General features: G+C 37.2%; 2 protein-coding genes across 2 annotated transcripts in view; one reads left to right on the top strand and one right to left on the bottom strand.

Moving 5' to 3' along the window:
* Window positions 1–16,572, top strand: part of RBKS (ribokinase) — a 132,204-nt gene extending 115,632 nt beyond the window's left edge. The window contains exon 8 of the mRNA XM_074209809.1: window positions 13,301–16,572. Within this exon, the coding sequence (XP_074065910.1) occupies window positions 13,301–13,474 (174 nt within the window). The 3' untranslated portion in view covers window positions 13,475–16,572. The remainder of the gene's footprint in view (window positions 1–13,300) is intronic.
* Window positions 15,232–20,389, bottom strand: MRPL33 (mitochondrial ribosomal protein L33). The gene is made up of 4 exons (XM_074209810.1): window positions 20,273–20,389; window positions 19,656–19,674; window positions 16,388–16,494; window positions 15,232–15,570 (listed from the first exon to the last, which is right to left on the bottom strand). The coding sequence occupies exons 1-4, from the start codon at window positions 20,292–20,294 to the stop codon at window positions 15,521–15,523; spliced, it is 198 nt and encodes a 65-aa protein (XP_074065911.1). The 5' UTR covers window positions 20,295–20,389; the 3' UTR covers window positions 15,232–15,520.
* Between the last annotated feature and the right edge of the window lie 260 nt (window positions 20,390–20,649).

Below are 20,649 nucleotides of genomic sequence, written 5' to 3' on the forward strand. Positions count from 1 at the left end.
GGGAAGTGACAGTAAGTGAGAAAGAACCTATCCAATTATTTTTACTGATGGAAAATTACTCTTTTAACACAAAAATTATTTTCAGTAAAAAGTTTAGAAATTATTGCTTTGTATCAGTGAGAGCTGTTCTATTATTCTGAGTATAGTTGATTAAAAAGCGTTTTATTTACAGGAAAATCATGGTAACCCAATAAAACCTTAAAAAAACACTTTTCATAAGAAGCATCTTACTACTAGATAAAAATAGTTATACTGGAGATGTGAATCAACAACCAAGTAATCTGTTGGCACTTAAAAACCATTAGTTATAAATAGAAACAACAGGTTATTTTTTTCCACTCTGAATACTTAACCAGTTCATAGCAGTTAAATCCACACTTTCACTAAGCTAAAAGAAAATAACATTTAGTCCACCAAGGGGAATTAATTCATCATAGAACAGACTACAGAAACAGGAAAACACAAAGAGAACTAAGAACCAATACAATACAAGGCTGACCAATATTAGTGAGTCAGCAAATTTAGAGTACCCACAAGATTTTATATGCTGTATAGAATTACAAAGAAAGCTTTCTGCATTCCAAAGGATTCCACGAACCAACAAAAGATTAGGAAGCAGAATAAAAGGACCCCCAAAATTTTCAAGTTCCTAAAAAAACCTTGGATATCATTTCATCTTGACCCCCTTATTTTGTGGAAGTTACTTGGCCAGGGCCACATAGTATCATTGTTTGTGTTTGTCTTTTGCTGTTATGCACAAACTAACCCATTTACAAACTGGTAGATAGGCCCAAAACTAATGCAGCAAATAGCTTAGAAACAATAACCTTATTTCCTAGAGACTTTTAAGGTTGATAGAATTCAAGATTATGAATGATTTATTGATTACTTTTCTCATCTCCACCAATGCAATTTGTAACATTTTAGCAGAAGTTAAAAAGGAGTAAGATACAGAACAAACCATCATATCAACAATGCTATCAGCATATACTGCTCTATCTCTGAGCAGTATTTTCTCAGTCCTGACTATAGGAGGAAATGTATTAAATGACATAGTGTGTTTTCAAATATATATCTATTATTTTTAAGCATAATATGTGAAAAATTGCATAAATGTCTCATTAACCAAGTATAGTATATGAAATTTTCGCCTGTGACAGAAGTGGTGTTGGTCTAAGTGGACAGGGTGAGAGATATCTCCAAGAACTTCTGCTTCCACCTCCACATCTCTCATCTCCACCCTTCTCTTTATTCACACAGCTACTACTCTGGTTCAGAACAATCACCTCTCAGCTAAACTACTACAATAGCCTCCTAACTGGTCTCCCTGCTTCAAGTCTCTCCTCTCCAATCCATCCTCCATACAATTTCCAAAATGATTTTCCTAAAGCACAGATCTGACTCTCCTATATAGTGTTATGGGAGTTGGCAGGTGCACAGAGTGCCTCAGATTCCTTCATTTGGAGAATGTTAGGGAGCAGATGGCACCTCTCCATGTAGAGGTTCTCTAGGGAGCATCTTCTGGGAGAATTATGTGCTTTAGAGACACGGATTAGAGCCTGCCTAGATATTCTGTAACTGGTTCTGATTGACCCACCATGTGTTGAAGAGGGGGCTCTTGGATTGAGTGTCAAGGCATTCAGAAAAGTCCATCAGCTTCAGCCATATACTCTGCCTCTGAGCTCTTGAAAGTGCTCAGCTATCAGTGAAGGGAGGGGAGCTGATAGTCTTGGGAATTCAAAAGTTCCAGAAGACTCCTTGTCATCATATCATGTGGATTTCAGGTTCCATGCCCTGAGGAGCAATTTATAGCCTTTGGCAATGACCCATGGTAACCAGTCCAGGGGAAAGCTGAGATCCAAGTTCAACCAAGAGTTATATTCCAGTCAATGTCAGAAGAAGGGAAGCACACTAAGAAACTATTGCAGGAGCTATAAATTGTGCCAGTCATTCTGAGTTCCACAATTTTTCTGCTACTCTCCTTTCCCTACCCCTTCCCCATAATAGGGGAATAAACTGATAAAAGTTGTACAAGTATAATTGTGTTTTATATATTTTCATATTAACCATGTTGTGAAAGAGGAATTGGCACCAAAGAGGGGGAAAAACATGAAAAAGAAAGAAAAAGGGCAGCTAGGTGGCACAGTGGATAGAGTACTGACCCTGGAGTCAGGAGGACCTGAGTTCAAATTCAGCCTCAGACACCTAATAATTACCTAGTTGTGTGACCTTGGGCAAGTCACTTAACCCCATTGCCTTGCCAAAAAAGAAAAAACATAAAAGAAGCTTTAAAAAATGAACATAGTATGCTTTGCTCTACATTCCAATTTCATGGTTTTTTTCTCTCTGGATGTCCTTGATCACCAAACTGCTGAGAGGAGCTGCATCCATCATATTTAATCATCTCATAATGTTATTGTTAATGTGTACAATGCTTTTCCAATTCTGATCACTTCACTCAGCATCAGTTCAAGTAATTCTTTCCATGCTATTCTCAAGTCTGGTCACTCATAATTTCTTACAGAACAGTGGTACTCTATAATATTCATACACAATAACTTGTTCAGCCATTTCCTCAATTGACTAACATCTCCTCAATTTCCAATTCTCTGCCTCTACAAAAAAAAGATGCTATAAATATTTTCATACATATGGAACTTTTCTGGTTTGTTTGGTTTTTTTTAATCTCTTTTGGATATAGACCTAATAATGATATTGCTGGATCAAAGGCTACGCACAGTTTGTTCCAATTATTCTGAAAAAACAATTTGGAAAAAGTCACTAGACAATTCATATCCTATGACCCAGCAATTAACTACTAGATGTAATCCCAAGTTCAATGAAGGAAAGAATAGTACCACTTACAGCAAAATATTCATAGTAGTACTGTTCAATAACCACATACACACAGAAAAGTGGGAAAAGTGGGTGCTCGTTAATTGAGAAATATTTGAATACATTGTGGTAAGTAAATGAATATGATGAAGTATTGTTGTGCATTATAAACAATGAATGTAGGAAATAAGTGAAACTTTGGAAGATATGTATGTACCAAACAAAGATAACAACTAATAGAATAATTTATATAGTATAGTGACTAAAGTTATAAAGATGAAAACCACACAAAGGCAAATGAACGTGAATTAGTTGCAATGAACACTCTTGGTTTTCAAGAATAGAAGATGAAACATTTTCCATCCTTTCCCTTTTTCAGTAGAGAGGTACAAATTCATGATCAGTAATGACTCGGGAGGAAAAAGTGAGGCTGGTGATTTTCCACAGCCCTTCCTCATTAAATTCAACTCACTTGCATATCATGGCATCACCTCCCTGAACTCATGGTCCTCTTCAGGAATGAAGGACAAACAACAATCTCTATAAGTATTGGTAGGAGCTACCCCAATGGGGACCAACTGGAACTGGACAACTGGGCAACACAGCCCACTTACTCATCTTTCTCTCTTTCTTTCTTTTTCTTTCTCTCTTTCTTTCTCTTTCTCTTCCTTTCCTCTTTCTTTCTTTCTTTCTCTCTTTCTCTCTCTTTCTCCTTCTTTCTTTTTTCTCTTCCTTCCTTCCTCCCTTCCTCATTCTCTTCCTTCCTTCCTGACTTCCTTCTTTTCTTTCTTCTTTCCCTCCCCCCTTCCTTCCCATTGTCCACATAGAGTATCATACCCTTCCCTACAGGTGCTCTGCCCAAAGGAATGTAAATTTTGATCCCTGAAACCCTTCAAGATATCTAGGGATTACCAGCTAGATTTCTTTCTTAAGAACCATAAATCACTCTGGCTATCACTGATTAGCCAATAATAGATCCCAGCCAAGTCCCACTTGGCAATAGTTTGGACCCTGATTGCCTAAGAGTGAATGTAATTAGCTTGTTTTGGGCAGAAATCCTAAGGGTCTTCCTCTCCAAGATTAGTTTTGGGTTTTTGGTTTGGGGTTTTTTTTTTTTTGGAAAAGGTAAAATGCCATTCTTTGCCTTATTTCTTACCTGGCTTTAATCACTGAATGGGTATTATTATCTCAGACAAACTGAGATCTGAAAAAGACCTTAGTTTAAAAAAGACAAGGTCTCCCCTGAATCCAGAACCATCTGCAGTCATTCTGATCTATATCTGAGCACTGGACCCAGAGGAGAGAGTGAGGCTGGTGACTTTGTACAGCACCCCTTCACTTAAATCCAGTTCACTTGCATGTCTTGGTATTATCTTCCTGAAATCTTAGTCTTCAAGAATGAAGGACAAACAAACAACAGCTGGATATGTGTGATGGCACTAGTGCTATGTAGGGAAAGAGCTAAGTTTAGAACATACTCACAAAAATGTTGGTAGTTTATTTTTGTTCAAAGTATCTAATTGTATCTAGTTGATGAGAATGGTGGAAACAAGTTTAGTAAAATACAAGGATAAGTGGCATGCCTTCTGTCTCTCCTATGCCATCCCCAGCCTTAGAGAGAAGAGGAAAGATCAAGCAACATGCTTTCCACCTCCTATTTATTGCACATGTCTTCTACAGAAGGGACCTTCCATCTGCTTCTATACCTTCTCTTGCCTGATTTCCAGCCTCTGCTGGAAGAAGAAGAGGTGTCTTTCACTTACTGATTAACAAACTAACATCTGGTAATACTCTACACATCCCCCTGATTCAGAACCCTTTAGTTTATCATACAAACCCATTCCCATCCCCGACTACCTGATTAATTAATACCCATCCCTTTCAACCAACCTATTCCAAAATACCAACTTAACATACACCACTTTCATTGTGCCCTCTGGTATGCCTCTTCCATCAGCAACAAACTTGCTTTCATCATAATTTTTTCTTCTCTCCTTCCATCTTCTGACTGTCACCAAGTCCAGGTTCCCTCAGTGTCACACCCTAATTAAGGATCTACCAGTGATCTCCATGTTGCTGTTTTTGACTTTGGTCACTCCCCACATCTTCAAGCTCTCTCTTCCCTTGGTTTCTATTACTACATTTCCTTATTGTTCAAGCACTCCTTCCTTATCACCTTCTTGAATTCCTCTCATTCAATTTCTGCCCCTTAACTATGGACATCAAAACTCAGTCGATGAGACTTGCATTTCTTCTTCTTCTGTATTCTCATCTCCATAGCTTTGATCATAATAGTGCTGATGATTTCCAAATGTTTATCTGAATTCTCTGAATTACCATCAGCCTTTGAATCCCATATACACAACTGCCTCCACCACATTTTCACTTGGATATCCCAGTGTTATTTCAAATGAAACTTGGGTGGAATAAAGCTCATCCTCATCTTTTCCTATAAAGCTAACCTCATTCCTGTTTCATACTCTCTCCAGTTTTCCCATTTCTTTCAGATTTCTAGGTTTAATACCTCATTTGTCATAGACAGCTGGGAAACCCAGGAGATAAAAGAGTTATGTTCTTGGAGGCAGTTTAAATACTGAGTCAGCAGTTGTGTGACCTGTGCAGCCCTTAACTTCTCTCATCTATTTCATGGGGATGATAATATACCTACTACAGAATTTTGAGAATTAAATGAGAGAATATGTATGTAAAGTGCTTTGCAAAACTTAAAAGTGGTGGATTAATGTTAGATATTATCATTATCTTCATTTTATCCCTTTGGCTTTATCGCCTTTATCTAATCTATCACTTTGTATTGTTTATCCTTTGAAGTGCCTATCACTTATTCTTTCCTTTCCATTTCCATCAATGCCATCTGGATCTAGCTTTTATGACTTCATATCTGGGACAAGAAACTAACTTCTTAATTGGTATTCCTGAAATAATCAGATGGATCTTTGATCTCATTGAAGTAATAGACAATGGGGCATAAACTATTTTTTAAATGCATAGTTCTACAGCCACCTGCAAGTATTATTTTGTTTTTATTATCATTTCATATTATATTTTTATATTATTATTTTATCTGCAAGTATTATTGGCATTCTGTCAATTTTTGTCCTATGATCAACAAATGGATACAGTAATAGAACCAGATAGCATCCAATTGGTGTTCATAGTTCCTTCACTAGTACAGATCACAACTTAGCCACAACTTGTCAGCTCATATGATTTTCATTCATGCCTTTCCATAAATCACTCCAGAGTACTGTAAAACCCCACCAAGTTTTTTTTTGATATCTCGAGTATCATTGTAAAATTTGGATCATCTACTTGTTATCTCACATTCTCAATACATCACTCACTTATCTTCTTTTCTAGTGTACATATTTTAATGATCTTTTAGACTACTTGTACATAAGTCATCATTGATATTATAATATCCTTTCATATATCTGCAACAGCCTTATGATATTTGGTTTCATTTATGGTAGAAATGTAAGTATGGAGACTATTCACCTCCAACAGCAATAGTTTCTTTGTTGGTCATTGAATAAAAACTAAACATTGAGTTGTTGTTGTTCAGTCATTTTCAGTTGTATTTGACTCTTTGTGACCCCATTTAGGGTTTTCCTTTGCAGAGATGCTGGAGAGGTTTTCCATTTCCTTCCCTAGCTCATTTTACAGATGAGGAAACAGAGACAAACAGGGTAAAGTGACTTCCCCAGGGTCACACAGTTTGAAAGTATCTAAGGCCAGATTTTTTAAGTCAGGAAAAGGAATCTTACTGACTCCAGGTCTAGCACTTTATTCACTGCACCACCTAGCTGCCCATACATTGATAAATGAATATTTATTAGCAGTATAAGAACTGTGTATTTCTGGTAACCTTTTGCCCCATTTTCCAACATTCCACCAACCATCAATGCATAAATTAGAGAGATTATATAAGCCTGGTGCCTATTTTTTTAAACCAAAAAATAGCTTTTATTTTGTTTTGTTTCTTATTTTCTCCTGCATCCTCTATTATTTATTTTTAACACTATTTATTTTCTTGCCCAAATACATATCAAGACATTTTTCACATTCATTTTTACAAGATTTTGAGTTCCAAATTTTTTTCCCTCTGTGCCTGCCCTCCCTTCTTCAGAAAATGGTAGGCACTTTGATATGTTACATAAAACATATTTCATATTAGTCATACTTGTAAAAGAAGAAACATCAGAAGAAAAAAAGCATAAAAAATAATAAAGTAAATGAAAAAAATGGGCTTCAAGAATTCATCCTTTCTTTATCTGGGTGTGGGTAGCATTTTCCTTCATAAGTCCTTTGAATTTGTCTTAGACCATTATATTGCTGAAAAGAGCTCAGTCATCCATAGTTAGCTCATCATACAATGTTACTGATACTGTGTACAGTGTTTTCCTGGTTCTTTTCATGTCACTTTGTATCAGTTCATATGAGTCTTTACATTTTTTTTTCTGAAATCTGCCTATTCATCATTTCTTATTGTATAATAATATTCCATTTCATTTATATACCAGTTTTTTCATCCATTCCCCAGTTGATGGGCATTCCCTCAGTTTCCAATTCTTTGCCACCAGAAAAAGGGCTGCTATAAATATTTTTGCACATGTAAGTCTCTTTTCCTGGTTAATGATCTCTTTAGATACAAACCTGTTAATGGTATTGCTGGATCAAAGGGTATGTACAGTTTGGTTGCCCTTTGGGCGTAGTTCCAAATTGCTCTCTAGAATGGTTGAACAGTTCAGTTTTCCTACATCTTCTCCAGCATTTATCATTTTCTTTTTTTGTCATATTAGCTGATAGGTGTGAGGTAGTACTTCAGAGTTGTTTTAATTTGCATTTCTCTGATCAGAATTGATTTAGAACACTTCTTTATATGCCAATAGATACTTTAACTTCTTCATCTGAAAACTGCCTGTTCATATTCTTTGATATTTATCAATTGGGGAATGACTTGTATTCTTATAAATTTGATTCACTTCTCTATATATTTGAGAAATGAGGCCTTTATCGGAGAAACTTGTTTAAAAGATTTTCCCAGTTTTCTGCATTAGTTTTGTTTATACAAACCTTTTCATTTTTAATAAAATCAAAATTATCTATTTTACATTTTGTAATGTTCTCTATTTCTTGTTTGATCATGAATTCTTCCCTTCCCTATAGATCTGACATGAAGACTTTGCTTGTTCTTCTGATTTGTTTATGTTACCCTTTATATCTAAATCATGCATCCAATTTGATTTTATCTTTGGATGCATCATGAGATGTTAGTCTACAACTAGCTTGTTTTCCAATTTTCCCAGCAGTTTTTGTTAGAGATATCTTATCCCAAAGGATAGTGTCCTTGAGTTTATCAAACACTAGGTTACTACCTTCATTGACTATTATGTCTTGTAGACCTAATCTATTTCACTGATTCACCACACCATTTCTTAGCTAGTACCTGATCAATAGCTTTGATCATTACTGCTTTGTGATATAATATGAACTCTGTTGTTTCTAAGTTACCTTCATCTTCAGCTCTTATCTTTAATCTGTGTCTCTCTACTTCAAGTGTGTTTCTGCTATCTATTTCTATTTTATGGGAGAGCTTATCCCATTCACATTCACAGTTATGATTACTGTGTATGTCCCTCTGTCCTATTTTTCCTCCTTTCCATTCACCTGTTCCCTTCTCATCAGTGTTTTTACCTGTTTATCACCTCCCCTGATCTGTCCCCCCCAATTTCCTTAATCTCCTCCCCTCCTACTTACCTATCAGATATTTATATTTTCAACTGATTGTGTATATATTATTCCATCTTTGAGCCAATATTGATGAGAATAAGGTCCAGATCACCTCCCATCTTCTCCTTCGCTGTAAAATGTCTTTCATGTGAAATAATTTACCCTGTTCTCTTTCTTCCTTTTGTACCCAGTGTACTCCTTTTTCTCATAGATTATTTATTTTTATGTCATTTCCTCAAATTCACCTTATACCCTCACTCTCTATGTATGTTCCTTCTAGCTGCATTATTCGTGGTATAGTTTTTAAGAATTACAAGTATCGTCTTCCTATGTAGGGATATAAATAGTTTAGCTCTATTGACTCCCTTATGTTTTCTTTTCCCTTTTTTTACTGTTTTTGCTTCTCTTGATACTGGAGATCAAATTTTTTTGTTCGATTCTGGTCTTTTCCTTATGAAATCCTATTTCATTGAATGGTCTGTTTTTCCCCTTGATGCTTAATTTAGGTGATTCTTGGGTTTAATTCTAGTTCCTTTGCCTTCTGGAATATTATGTTCCTTGAGCTTTAATTTTTTTTTTTAGATTTTTCAAGGCAATGGGGTTAAGTGACTTGCCCAAGGCCACATGGCTAGGTAATTATTAGGTGTCTGAGGCCGGATTTGAACTCATGTACTCCTGATTCCAAGGTCAGTGCTCTATCCACTGCACCACCTAGCCACCCGACCTTTAATTTTTTAATATTAAAGCTGCTAAGTTCTGTTTTGGTTCTTTGATATTTGAATTGTTTCTTTCTGACCACTTACAGTATTTTTTTCTTGACTGATAGTTCTGAAAGTTGGTTGTAATGTTCCTTTTCTATTTTGGAATCTCTTTCCTGAGGTGATTGGTAGAGAGTTTTTCAATGCCTATTTTGCCCTCAGTTTCCAGGATATCAAGGCAGTTTTACTAGGTTCTTCTTTTAATTAGGACTTCAGATAGTCCAATTATTCTTACATTGTCTCTTAAGGATATAGTTTCCAGGTCAGTTGTTTTTCCTATGAAATAGTTTTCATTTTCTTCTATTTTTTTCATTCTTTTGATTCATTTGATTGATTCTTGATATCTCATGGAGTTATTAGCTTCTACTTTCCCAATTCTAACTTTTAGGCAGCTGTTTTCCTCAATCAGCTTTTGTACTTTATTTTTTTTATTTTGGAAATTGTACATTATAAGAAGTTGTTTTCTTTAGTGGATTTTTGTATCTTCTTTTCCATTTGGCCAATTTAATTTTTTAGCAAATGCTTTCCTTTTTTTCTAAGCTCCTCTTTTTTCATAATTCTTTTGCATCATTTTCATTTCTTTTCCCAATTTTACTTCTACCTCTTATGATTTTTAAGTTACTTTTTTGAGCTTTTCCATGAGCTCTTTCTGAGTTTCAGACCACTTCCCATTTTATTTTGGGATTTTGTCCATTGGTGTTGTCATCTTTAATGTTGTTGTCTTCTTCTGAGTTTGTCTTGATCTTCCCTCTCACCATAAAATGTTCTATAGTCAAATTCTTTTTTTCTGGTTTTTTGCTCATTTTTTTTTAACCTTTTTTCCTTTAAGGTTGAGCTCTGCTGCCAGGGTAGAAGGAGTACTGTCTCAGGTTTCCTGTGCCTGGGGCTTCTGACTTTGGCTGTTTTCCTAGTGCTGCACTAATATTGCTTTGAGGCCTGCAGAGGATCTTTGTGTCTAGTGCTGAGCTGAGAGTACTACTTGGAGGCCTTAGGGATCTGGTGCAGGGTCTTACTAAGGCCAGTGGGGTGTTTTCTAGGGAATACACCAGAAGCCCTAAAACCTTGATAGTCTGGCTGCTAGAGTTTGCCTGTTTGCTGGGGGCTACCCTGAAGTACCTGAGGGTTCTTAGAGCTGGAATCTGACCATTCCCCTGGCTATGCTGAGGCACATGAGGTGGTCCTGGTGTTTGTGCTTGCCTGTTCCAGTGTACTAGGACTCAGGATCTACTGTGAATATTGATCTGGGGCTTGCTGCTGTTTGCCTGGGGTATTTCTTATTTTGGACTGCATTCTCCTTTTACCCATGTGAGACAGACATTTCCTGACAATTTTTCAAGTTTCTTGGGCTCAAAGAAAAAAAACAAGTCTCTTTGCTGGTTTTTCTGTTGCAGAATTCATTTGGAGCTGCTATTTTATGGTTGTTTGGAGGTGAATATGGTACCTAATTGGTATTTGGTATCTTTATTACTATTGAAGGCACCACTGTCCTTCCAATCACTCAGGTTCACAGCTTTGCTGTCCTCACATTTCTAATCATATGCTCAATTGTATCTTTTCTGTCTCTATATTATCTCTCACATACATCCCACCATCTCTACTTACCATCACCCTAGTTTAGTTCTTCATCTTCTCACCTGAACTATTACAGTAGCCTTTTCTCTCAACCTCAGGCTGCTGCCTTCTCCAATACATCCTCCACATAGTTGCTAAAGTGGTTTAACTAAAACACAAATCTGAATACATAGCCATCTTCTCTCTCTCCCTGCCCCCAGCTCTCTATTATCACTAGATTCACACAAAAACCTCTCTGTTTGGATTTAAATCTCTTTCTAATCTGACCCTTCCATCCATACTGCCTTGATGCTTCTCTCCCCACTCCATGTCATTGTACTTGGGGGCAGCCCTTTTCATCTGTGTTTCTTAGCTTTTTCAAGCTCCAGTGACATCTTCTGCATGAAGCCTTTCCTGATCCAGCTAGCTAAAAAAGAAATACCCTGTACTCATTTTGTATATATTATTTATATGCTTAGTATATAATGTCCTTCAGGACAAAGACTGTTTCACTATTGTCTTTGTATACCCAGCACTTAGCCAATTCCTGACACATGATTGGAACTTAATGAACATTGATTGACTGACTGATTTTGCTGCTTTTGAGGATCTTAAGGAAGTGAAGTTCTTTGACATTTTTGGCCTCCACCAACAGTATCTCATGGGCCTCTTATTAGAAGAGCTTTTCAAGTTTGATGAAACTGTTTCTCTCCCCTTCCCCCAACCCAGAACCTCCATCTCACCATGAGGTCTCAGAATGGGCTTTTAGAGACCAGCTTATACTTGATGACTAAATTCATCTTCCTTATATAGTTTGTGGTAGGCAAATGACTCAAAGCCCATGGCACTGGAATACATCTTAACACTTGGAATGGCTTCCAAAATAAGTCCAGTAACAATCTCAACATTTACCACCTGAGAATTTCATCATCAACTTAAGAGAGACCTGTTGCCAGAATATCAGTCATCAGATAATGAATAGAACCAATGCCCATTTTGAAGAGGTTGATGTGTACATCTGTAGAGATAGCATACACCTATGAAATATTCAAGTAAAGTACTGCTTTCATCAAACTAATTGCTAAAATATTTCAAATGATTTCTTATTATATTAAATACAAACTCTGCTTTCTGACTCCAGCTTACCTAGTCAGTTTTATTTTCCTATACTTTAAAACATCAATTCTACACACAGACCAGACCTGGCTTATTACGATTAGTTCTACTTTATGCTTTTTCATTTAAAAAAAAAACTTTTCCCTGAAATCTGGTTTTCTCTACTTATCTTATCTATCACAGCCAGCCTTCTTCTCACTTATCAGAACTCTTACAGCTCTACAATCTACACTGTGCTGCCTAGCCTGATGATACCATTTACTAATTTCACTGTCTTTTATTGTTCTTAATAGTTCATGTTCTGACCAGCTAATCTGTAACCTTTGTAAGGACAGTACTATAGAAATATTGCCATTTTAGTCACTTTCTAATCTAAACGACTCATTAAATTACTCAGTTTCTATCCCTGTAAGATCTTCACCAACCCAATCTTTGGAACTACACAGAAAAGGCCTAGAATACTTTAATTATTTTGAATTTAAACAGGAAAAAAAATGAGCATTTTGATAGACATAGAACACAATTATATAAAACCATGTCTGTATTTCATACCATTTCCTTCTTTGAAAAGTATTCATCCTTCTTTCTGAAATTCCATGTCTTCTCATTTGTATGTTTTTTAAAGTGTTTCAACACTACCACCCCTTTTTTAGAATTAGAATTGCTAATCCTGGGGCAGCTAGGTGGTGCAGTAGATAGAGCACTGGCCCTGGAGTCAGGAGTACCCAAGTTCAAATCCGGCCTCAGACACTTAATAATTACCTAGCTGTGTGGCCTTGGGCAAGCCACTTAACCCTATTTGCCTGGCAAAAATATAAAAAAATATAGAGAAAAGTTTAAAAAAGAATTGCTGATCTCCTCTCCTAAATTCAGTTTCCCTGCATACACAAATTTAGAAGGGGGGGGGGGAAAGCCTTATAACAAGTAAGTAGAGTCAAGCAAAACAAAGCTACATGCTAGCCATTTTGAAAAATGTCTTTCTTTGTCAGGAGATACATAATCTGCATTATCAGAGTTCCTCTGGAGACATGTTTGGTCATTGCCTGACCTGAGTTTTTAAGTCTTTGAAAGTTGTTTTGCTTTTCATTCGTTGAAGTAGAAATTATTCTCCTTGTTCTACTGTATTTACCAATTGTACCAATTCATACTCTTCAGAATTCTCTGACATTATCTTCATTATTTGTAGAAACATTTTTTAAACAAAGACAGTGGACCTGTTATCTTCTAGGATTCCTTGGAAAGAGCCTGGAGTATGTGCTAATTTATATAAATATGCTTTCCCTTTGCAGGGAGCTGGCGATAGTTTTGTGGGAGCACTGGCCTTCTACCTGGCCTATTATCCTAACCTGACTATGGAAGAAATGATCAAGAGAGCCAACTTCATTGCTTCAGTCAGCGTCCAATCTGCAGGAACTCAGACTTCTTTCCCTTACAAAAAGGACCTGCCACTTAGTCTTTTTTGATTGATATTCTAAGGCTCATATGATTGTAATAATGTGTGCAAGGCAGATAATTCAGCTACCTTGTATAGTATAACATGCTCTCCTTTATATACAAAGAGTGTTCACCTACTATCCATGGGGTACCTCTTTCTATTGTTTATACAGTAATTATGACAGATTCTTCTTGCACACATTTGCAAAGCAGCTGGTGAGGGTTAATGGTGCAACCCAAGGCTAGGCTGGAATTTTGCAGGGATCTGCAATTTCATCACTATTTAAAAACAATTCAGACAGTCTGGTGTTAGTGGGTCAGTAGCATCAGACATATCCTATACTGTCTTGCACATAATCATCACTCAATAAATGTTCAGTGAATGAATGAAATGAAAAAATGAACAATTATTTGAGATTCCTAAATTTAAGTCTAAAATAACCAGTGGGTCCCCACTTCCATACTGGCATAACAGGGGACAGGGAATGAATAAATTATTTGGTCTAAGGCTTAATTATATATCCTTAGAGCTACTTATCATATTAATGCCCTGTGCCAACTCCTATTCCTAAACCTCAGCATTATTTGAGCCTATGTAGGACTTAGAATGGGACTCCTGACACATTCCTATCTCTAGTGTCCACCTGAAGCTAAAATATAGATTTTTCATTGTCCCACAGGCTAGCCTGGAGCCATGGAAAGACTAGTATTTCTGTAACTGCGTTAACCTCCTAGAGGTTACAACCATGGTGTCATTTCTTCTTTCACCATTACTAGTAATATTCTCAGTCTGAAAGATGGAAATCAAGCTAGTTCTCAGAGGGGAAGATGTTTTTTTTCTTTTAGTTCCCCACTAGATTCCCTCATAGCCAGGCTTTCAGGAAAAGTAAATTTGTAAGAAATGAATAAGGAGAATGGCAGGTGCTTCTTTGAAGATGGACCTACAGATAGGTAAGACCCCAAGGCTCATTTGACATATACTCAACAGGAAACAGGGTCACAGAGTATTAAGAACAGAAATGGAGTTCAGTGATTTACTAACCCAAATGCCTCATTTTACAGAAGCAAAGGGAAGTGCCCAAGGTAACAAAGATGTAAATGATAGAGCCAGATCTTGAAACCACATCTGCCTCTTAAGCCCAGTTTTCATACTGTGAGTTTCTGGTTCTGGTGCTGCCAGCTATCCTGCTGTGCAACTACAGGCAACTTTCATAACTTCTCTGGGCATATTTCATATAGATGAAGAATCTGGACTAAATGTGCAAGGTTTCTTTCAGTTCTAATATTCTACAATACTAATCTAGCTGCTGCAACCTTGTGAAAGCTCTCTACTCCTAAAATGTGATCACAAAGCTTCAAAATTAAAAATAGCTTTTCTGAAAAGGTTGAGGTTCTCTAAGAAGGTAGAAGAAGTATAAGAAATACTACCTATCTATACTAAAAACTAATAGACTTTAGGTGATTTGGGCTTAAGAAGGGGAGCTAACTGTAATTTTTTTTTCTAATTATAAAAACAAAGTGGGTTTTCTACAGTTTCATGGTATTCTAAATTCTCCATGTGGGGGTTTCCCTACTTTTCCTTTTCATTTCTGCCTTAAATATCTAGGTACTTTTTGTATGATTATTCTGGAAGGCTAATTCTTACTCTTCTCTGGAATAAGAAGAGGGCTAAAAACTCTTGCACCAGAAGTCCTGTTATGGAAAATTTTCATTTCTCATCAGTATATGAAACAATGGTCAATTTTTAAAAAATCAACCATACTATGAAAAAAATCAGTGGGGGGAAAAAAAACTAAAAGACAATAGTACTAGCTATTTTAATATTTTTAATTGAAGGCTGTAAAAATAACCAGAAAGATAAATAAATGTTGATGCAATGATCTATGTCCTAAAGTGAAGAATTTTCTTTCAAGTGCATTGTTTCCCTTCACAATGGCATTCAAATCAAAGGAGGTGGTAATTCCAAGTCACTTCCTTTCCTCTGGGTACACACACTGCAGGATTTCTGAATCAATGTTCCCCCTCCAACAAGAGTCTTCCTCGTTTATAAATCAAATTCGTTTTCAATCCATTGTTCAAATGGAACGCACTTTTTTCTTCTCCACAAATAGGACCCGTTTGTTCACTATAAAAAAAACCAAACATTTTAATGGAAAACTTTAAAATCTGAAAATTTACAGGCCTGATAACACTTTTCATCAAAAACATTATTTGAAATAAACTTTCTCCATGTTCTACCTTTATTCTCCTACACATTCTTTCTCATTTTACGTTTTTAAGAAAGATTCATTCAACATAATTCATTGACTGGTAGCCAAAGAAAGATCAAGAAACACTGGTCAAAAGACCAGAGGCCAAATTCACAACCACCAGCTAATCCATGAAGTCCTAAAGAGTTGGTAAGCATGAACCACCTTGGTGCACCAACTAGAAGAAAATTAGAAGAAAGCTAGAAATAAGTCTTAGGCTTCAGCTAATCACTGATTCAGTCTTAAGCAAGGTTAGGCCCAGGAACTAGAATCCATGATGGTTCACCTGAAAGGATACCTGGAGCCACAAGCAGACCAAGCAAATGCTAGTCTCTTTGAGGAAAAGGGTTTTCCGCCCCCCTCTAGGCATTACTGGAGGCATATGACTTAAAGTTTTAACACTTGACTAAATGACATTTAAATGAACAACAGATATGAAAAGTTTGATTTCCTAAATCTTATGCCAAAATTAAATCACCACCTCTATCCTTTCAAACATTCACCCTTACTCCTGAATCAGAATCTCCTACAGTCAGAAAAATAGACAGACAGAAGGACATGGACATGAAAGGATTTAAATGACCAATCTAAACCCTGCAGACAAAGTTCAGAGCTATTATGTGTGCTTCCAGAAGCTACAATAAGTCCTGGAAATGCCTACTCTTTCCATGAAGTAACTTCTCTCATTTTTACCAATTGGGTCGAAATGTAGCAGGACCAGTTTCTCTCGTAACCGGCTTCTCTTGGTGTTGAAGGTGAAACCTGTCCCTGCTTGGCTCACCATTTTCACCAGGAGGGTCCTAAAATTATAGAGGAATTTATCACCAAATGAGGAAAAGAACTACAAAGTCACTCGAGCAATGGCATATATTGATATCACATAGTACAATATTAGCAAAATTGTACTATTTTATTTATACCCTTTCAAGTGAAGGATTTTTCATTGTAAATCCTGCATTTTCAGGAGTTCTATATGTAAAACAAGATGTCTGGTGACCCAATAATTCCCACCTTAGAATTAAGGAAGTGATAATAATCTCAGCAAAACCTGTAGACTAATTTAGAAAACTGTAAGGACATTAGTCTATGAAAAGATATACTTGCCACCATCTAGGGTCAGGCTAGATATCATGATACAAAGAATATGAAATAGGAATTCCCTAAAATATGTGGGTCTATACCTCTGAAACACTATAGTTAATGGCCCATCCATGAGTACTAGTACTGAACCATTATAAGTATATACACCTACCTTGGTATTTATGTAAGGCAAGATTTCAACAGCTACTTCATATTTGGCCTAAGGTATATTTAATATGTTCAGAGTAAAAGATTGCCAAAATTTGTAAAGTACATCACTGATTTGGCCCTTAACTAGTCATATTGTAATTTTTTCCCATGTGACTTGACTCCTAGATTTTATGACTCTCAAAGGCAAGAACTTTGTATTCTTATAGTATCTTATGGAGAAGGTATTTTAAAAACATGTGACTTCAGTATGCAATAATTAGAATAAAATTTTTTGCCTTTCTTTGTACACCAGCACTAACATAGTAGGTAATTAATAAATACTTGATGACTTGGGTATCAAATCATGCACCATGCCAGGTAGATAACATCCTTATATAAATTGGGCTACTCAAAAGACTTAGGACAGAGGGCAGAGACTAATACTAAACAACACATGATCAGGCCCACTATTAGAGACAATTGATGAAATAGCATTGTCCAGAATAGCAGAAAGAATAAAAACCATTTTGCTATAATAGCAGAAGAAACCCACTAAATTCTTAAATTTGAAATGCACTTTCAGAGAAGACCTGAATGTGAAATCTGATTAGAATGATACTACTACCTGGGCGGCTAGGTGGCGTAGTGGATAAAGCACCTGCCCTGGAGTCAGGAGTAACTGGGTTCAAATCTGGTCTCAGACATTTATTAATTACCTAGCTGTGTGGCCCTGGGCAAACCACTTAACCCTGTTTGCCTTGCAAAAAAAATAAATAAATAAGAAATGTTAAGGGGCAGCTAGGCGGCATAGTGGATAGAGCACTGGCCTTGGAGTCAGGAGTACCTAGGTTCAAATCCGACCTCAGACACTTAATAATTACCTAGCCGTGCGGCCTCGGGCAAGCCACTTAACCCCATTGCCTTGAAAACTCTAAAAAAAAAAAAATGATACTACTACCAATTTACTTATTCCATGTCAGAGGCTTCAAGTAGTTGGAGCTGCTGACTGCCAGACTCACCACTGTGAGGGCAGGGCTCATTTTATTTGTTACCTGTTTCTACAGCACATATATTAAAGTAATAGTAATAGTAAAGTAATAGTAAAATAGTAAAATTTTTTCACTTACTTTGACAAAGGAAACCTTCTCTTTATTCACTTTACCTTTTTTTTTTTTAGGTTTTTGCAAGGCAACGGGTTAAGTGGCTTGCCCGAGGCCGCACGGCTAGGTAATTATTAAGTGTCTGAGACCGGATTTGACTCCTGACTCCAGGGTCTGTGCTTTATCCACTACGCCACCTAGCCGCCCCCACTTTACTTTTTAATAAACTAAAGGCAAATGTCTTTTCAAAAGATCACAGACTTTATTCTAGAGGAGACTTATTCTAGTCATCAGCTACGAGACCTTTTTTTGGAATGATGGGCAACAATCCAATACTACAATTTACAATTTACAAACTATTTTCAGACTCTCTCTGTTTGAGTCTTTGATATTTTTGAAATGACAATAATTCAGTCCAGAAAATGAAACTGATATGACTTGAGACATTTTATAAGAACTAGCATCCCTGACCAAACCCTCTAATTTGAGTAATCATAGCAGACCCTTAACGTGAGACCAAAAAAGAGAGAGAAACAAGGTAGTGATTTAATGTAGAAAAAGTTGAGTTTAGGTTAATTCGACATCACCCCATCCCCACTATGAGATATGTCCACTTAAGAACTGGAATGTCAGGAAAAGAGTTTGGTTTGGTTTCAAATTTTTTCAAATTATTTAAATTATCAAGTCTCTAACACAAAAGTTTTAATTAAAAGATGAACTTATGATGGCTCACCTATTTATTCTGACACTACATAGGAAACTAATAAAGGAAGGGTTATCTACCTTAAGGGGACAAAAAATGGAAAGGTACTATATACAAGAAAATATAAATAAGCAGTACTTTCCAGGGTAGCCAAAAATGGAACCCAATAGTTGCTTTTCTATTGAGGAATGACTGTTGACAAACTGTGCTGTATAAATGTAATAAAATATTACTGTGCTATAAAAAAAACTGGATTTGGAATCAGAAAAACCTGAATTCAAATTCTACCTCATATACTTGCTAGCTGTGTGACCTTGGAACAAGTGATTTTGCCTCAATATCCTCATCTGTAAAATAAAAAATAAATAAGATGGTTGAATTCAATGACTTTTTTTTCCTTCTTTTTTCGGTTTTTGCAAGGCTTGCCCAAGGTCACACAGTTAAGTGTCTGAGGTAGGATTTGAACTGAGGTCCTCCTGACTCCAGGGCTGCTGCTCTATCCACTGTGCCACCTAGCCGCCCCAAATTCAAAGACTTCTAACGTCCCTTGCAGTTCTTAATCTATGATCCCATAAAAAACAACATAAATTGATACAGGGTGAGCTAAGAAAAGCCAGAAACATAGTTTATATAATGGCTACCATGGAAAGAACCTCGATCCCAAAGAAGAGTTGTGAAAATGCACACACACCCCCTCTGAGTTTGCAAAGGAAGGGGGCTGCGAGTCTGAAAAATAGTGCATATGTCGGGCAAAATTCATGTATTTTTCCCTCAAAACTTTTTTCTTCTATTTTTTAATCCTATTACAACGGGTGACCGGTTGGATACCAGATGGGAAAGAAACTTTGTGAAGTTAAGATGTTTTTTAAAAAAATCAATAAAACCAATGTTTCTTTGACGTTTTAAAACAAAGGAAACTTTTACTTACTTTGATTTGCTCTTGGCAACTTTTGGTGGCAAAGCAAGGGTGGAAGGAAGAAAAAAAAATGTTAAGCCAAATACCCACGGCTTCCCATTATGATTTTACAGAACACAACTACCGCTCCCCACAAAATGAACATATCAGGGCAAACATTCTGACGGCACCAGGCCTCCCCGGGACAGGTAACATTTTTGTAGGAGGGCTCCATCTCGGGTTTCCGCGGCTCTGCAAACATTTTGAACTTGACTTTGCTCCGGAGAGACTCCACCACACTCGGTGGCACGCCGGCACCTTTCGACTCGGATCATTTACATGCACGACCAAGTTTTACAAAATCTGGCTTTTCCCGTTGGGGGGGGGGTATTAGAGATGGGAAATAAGTAATCAATTTCGATCGCCTACATATCGAAGCTGGACCCTTGGGACACTGTTTAGGGAAGAAACCCGGGTCGGCATACAGTGCGCAGGCGCGCCGCGCGGGGCCTCCTGGGTATTGTAGTGCCTAGAGCTTACGAATCAGAGGCCTGCCGAGCGGTCGCTGGGTCCAACATCCCGGGCACCGCCGCCTTCCCTACGCTTATCACCAGCGAGCCGCCACCCCCGCCGCCCTCAGGCCCACTTACGGCAAACAGCAGAGAGTAACATGGCGACGGAAACTAAGACGACCTTCCCAATTCGCTAAAACGTCCCCTAACTGTACGGAACCCTCCAACTACCTTACACACATTAACTTCCGGAGCAATCCTCTGCGATCGAAAATCACTTCCGGGGCGCTGCGGGAGTCCCGCCTCTTTTCTGCTTCACCTCCACCTGTGGTCCCTTCCTAACCCCCTCAGCCTGTAAGTTCGCCCATCTTTCCTGGTTCAGGGGGCTTGCCATTCCCCACTGTGCATAATTTCATCTGTAGAGTGTGAATCATATAATTACCAGCATTTCAAAATGTTGGAAAATTGAAGTTTCTAGTGAACAGGAATTTGACAGGCCCCAATCAATTCAACCC

This window comes from Macrotis lagotis, chromosome 1 (genome assembly GCF_037893015.1).
Source record: "Macrotis lagotis isolate mMagLag1 chromosome 1, bilby.v1.9.chrom.fasta, whole genome shotgun sequence".
Lineage (NCBI taxonomy): Eukaryota > Metazoa > Chordata > Mammalia > Peramelemorphia > Peramelidae > Macrotis > Macrotis lagotis.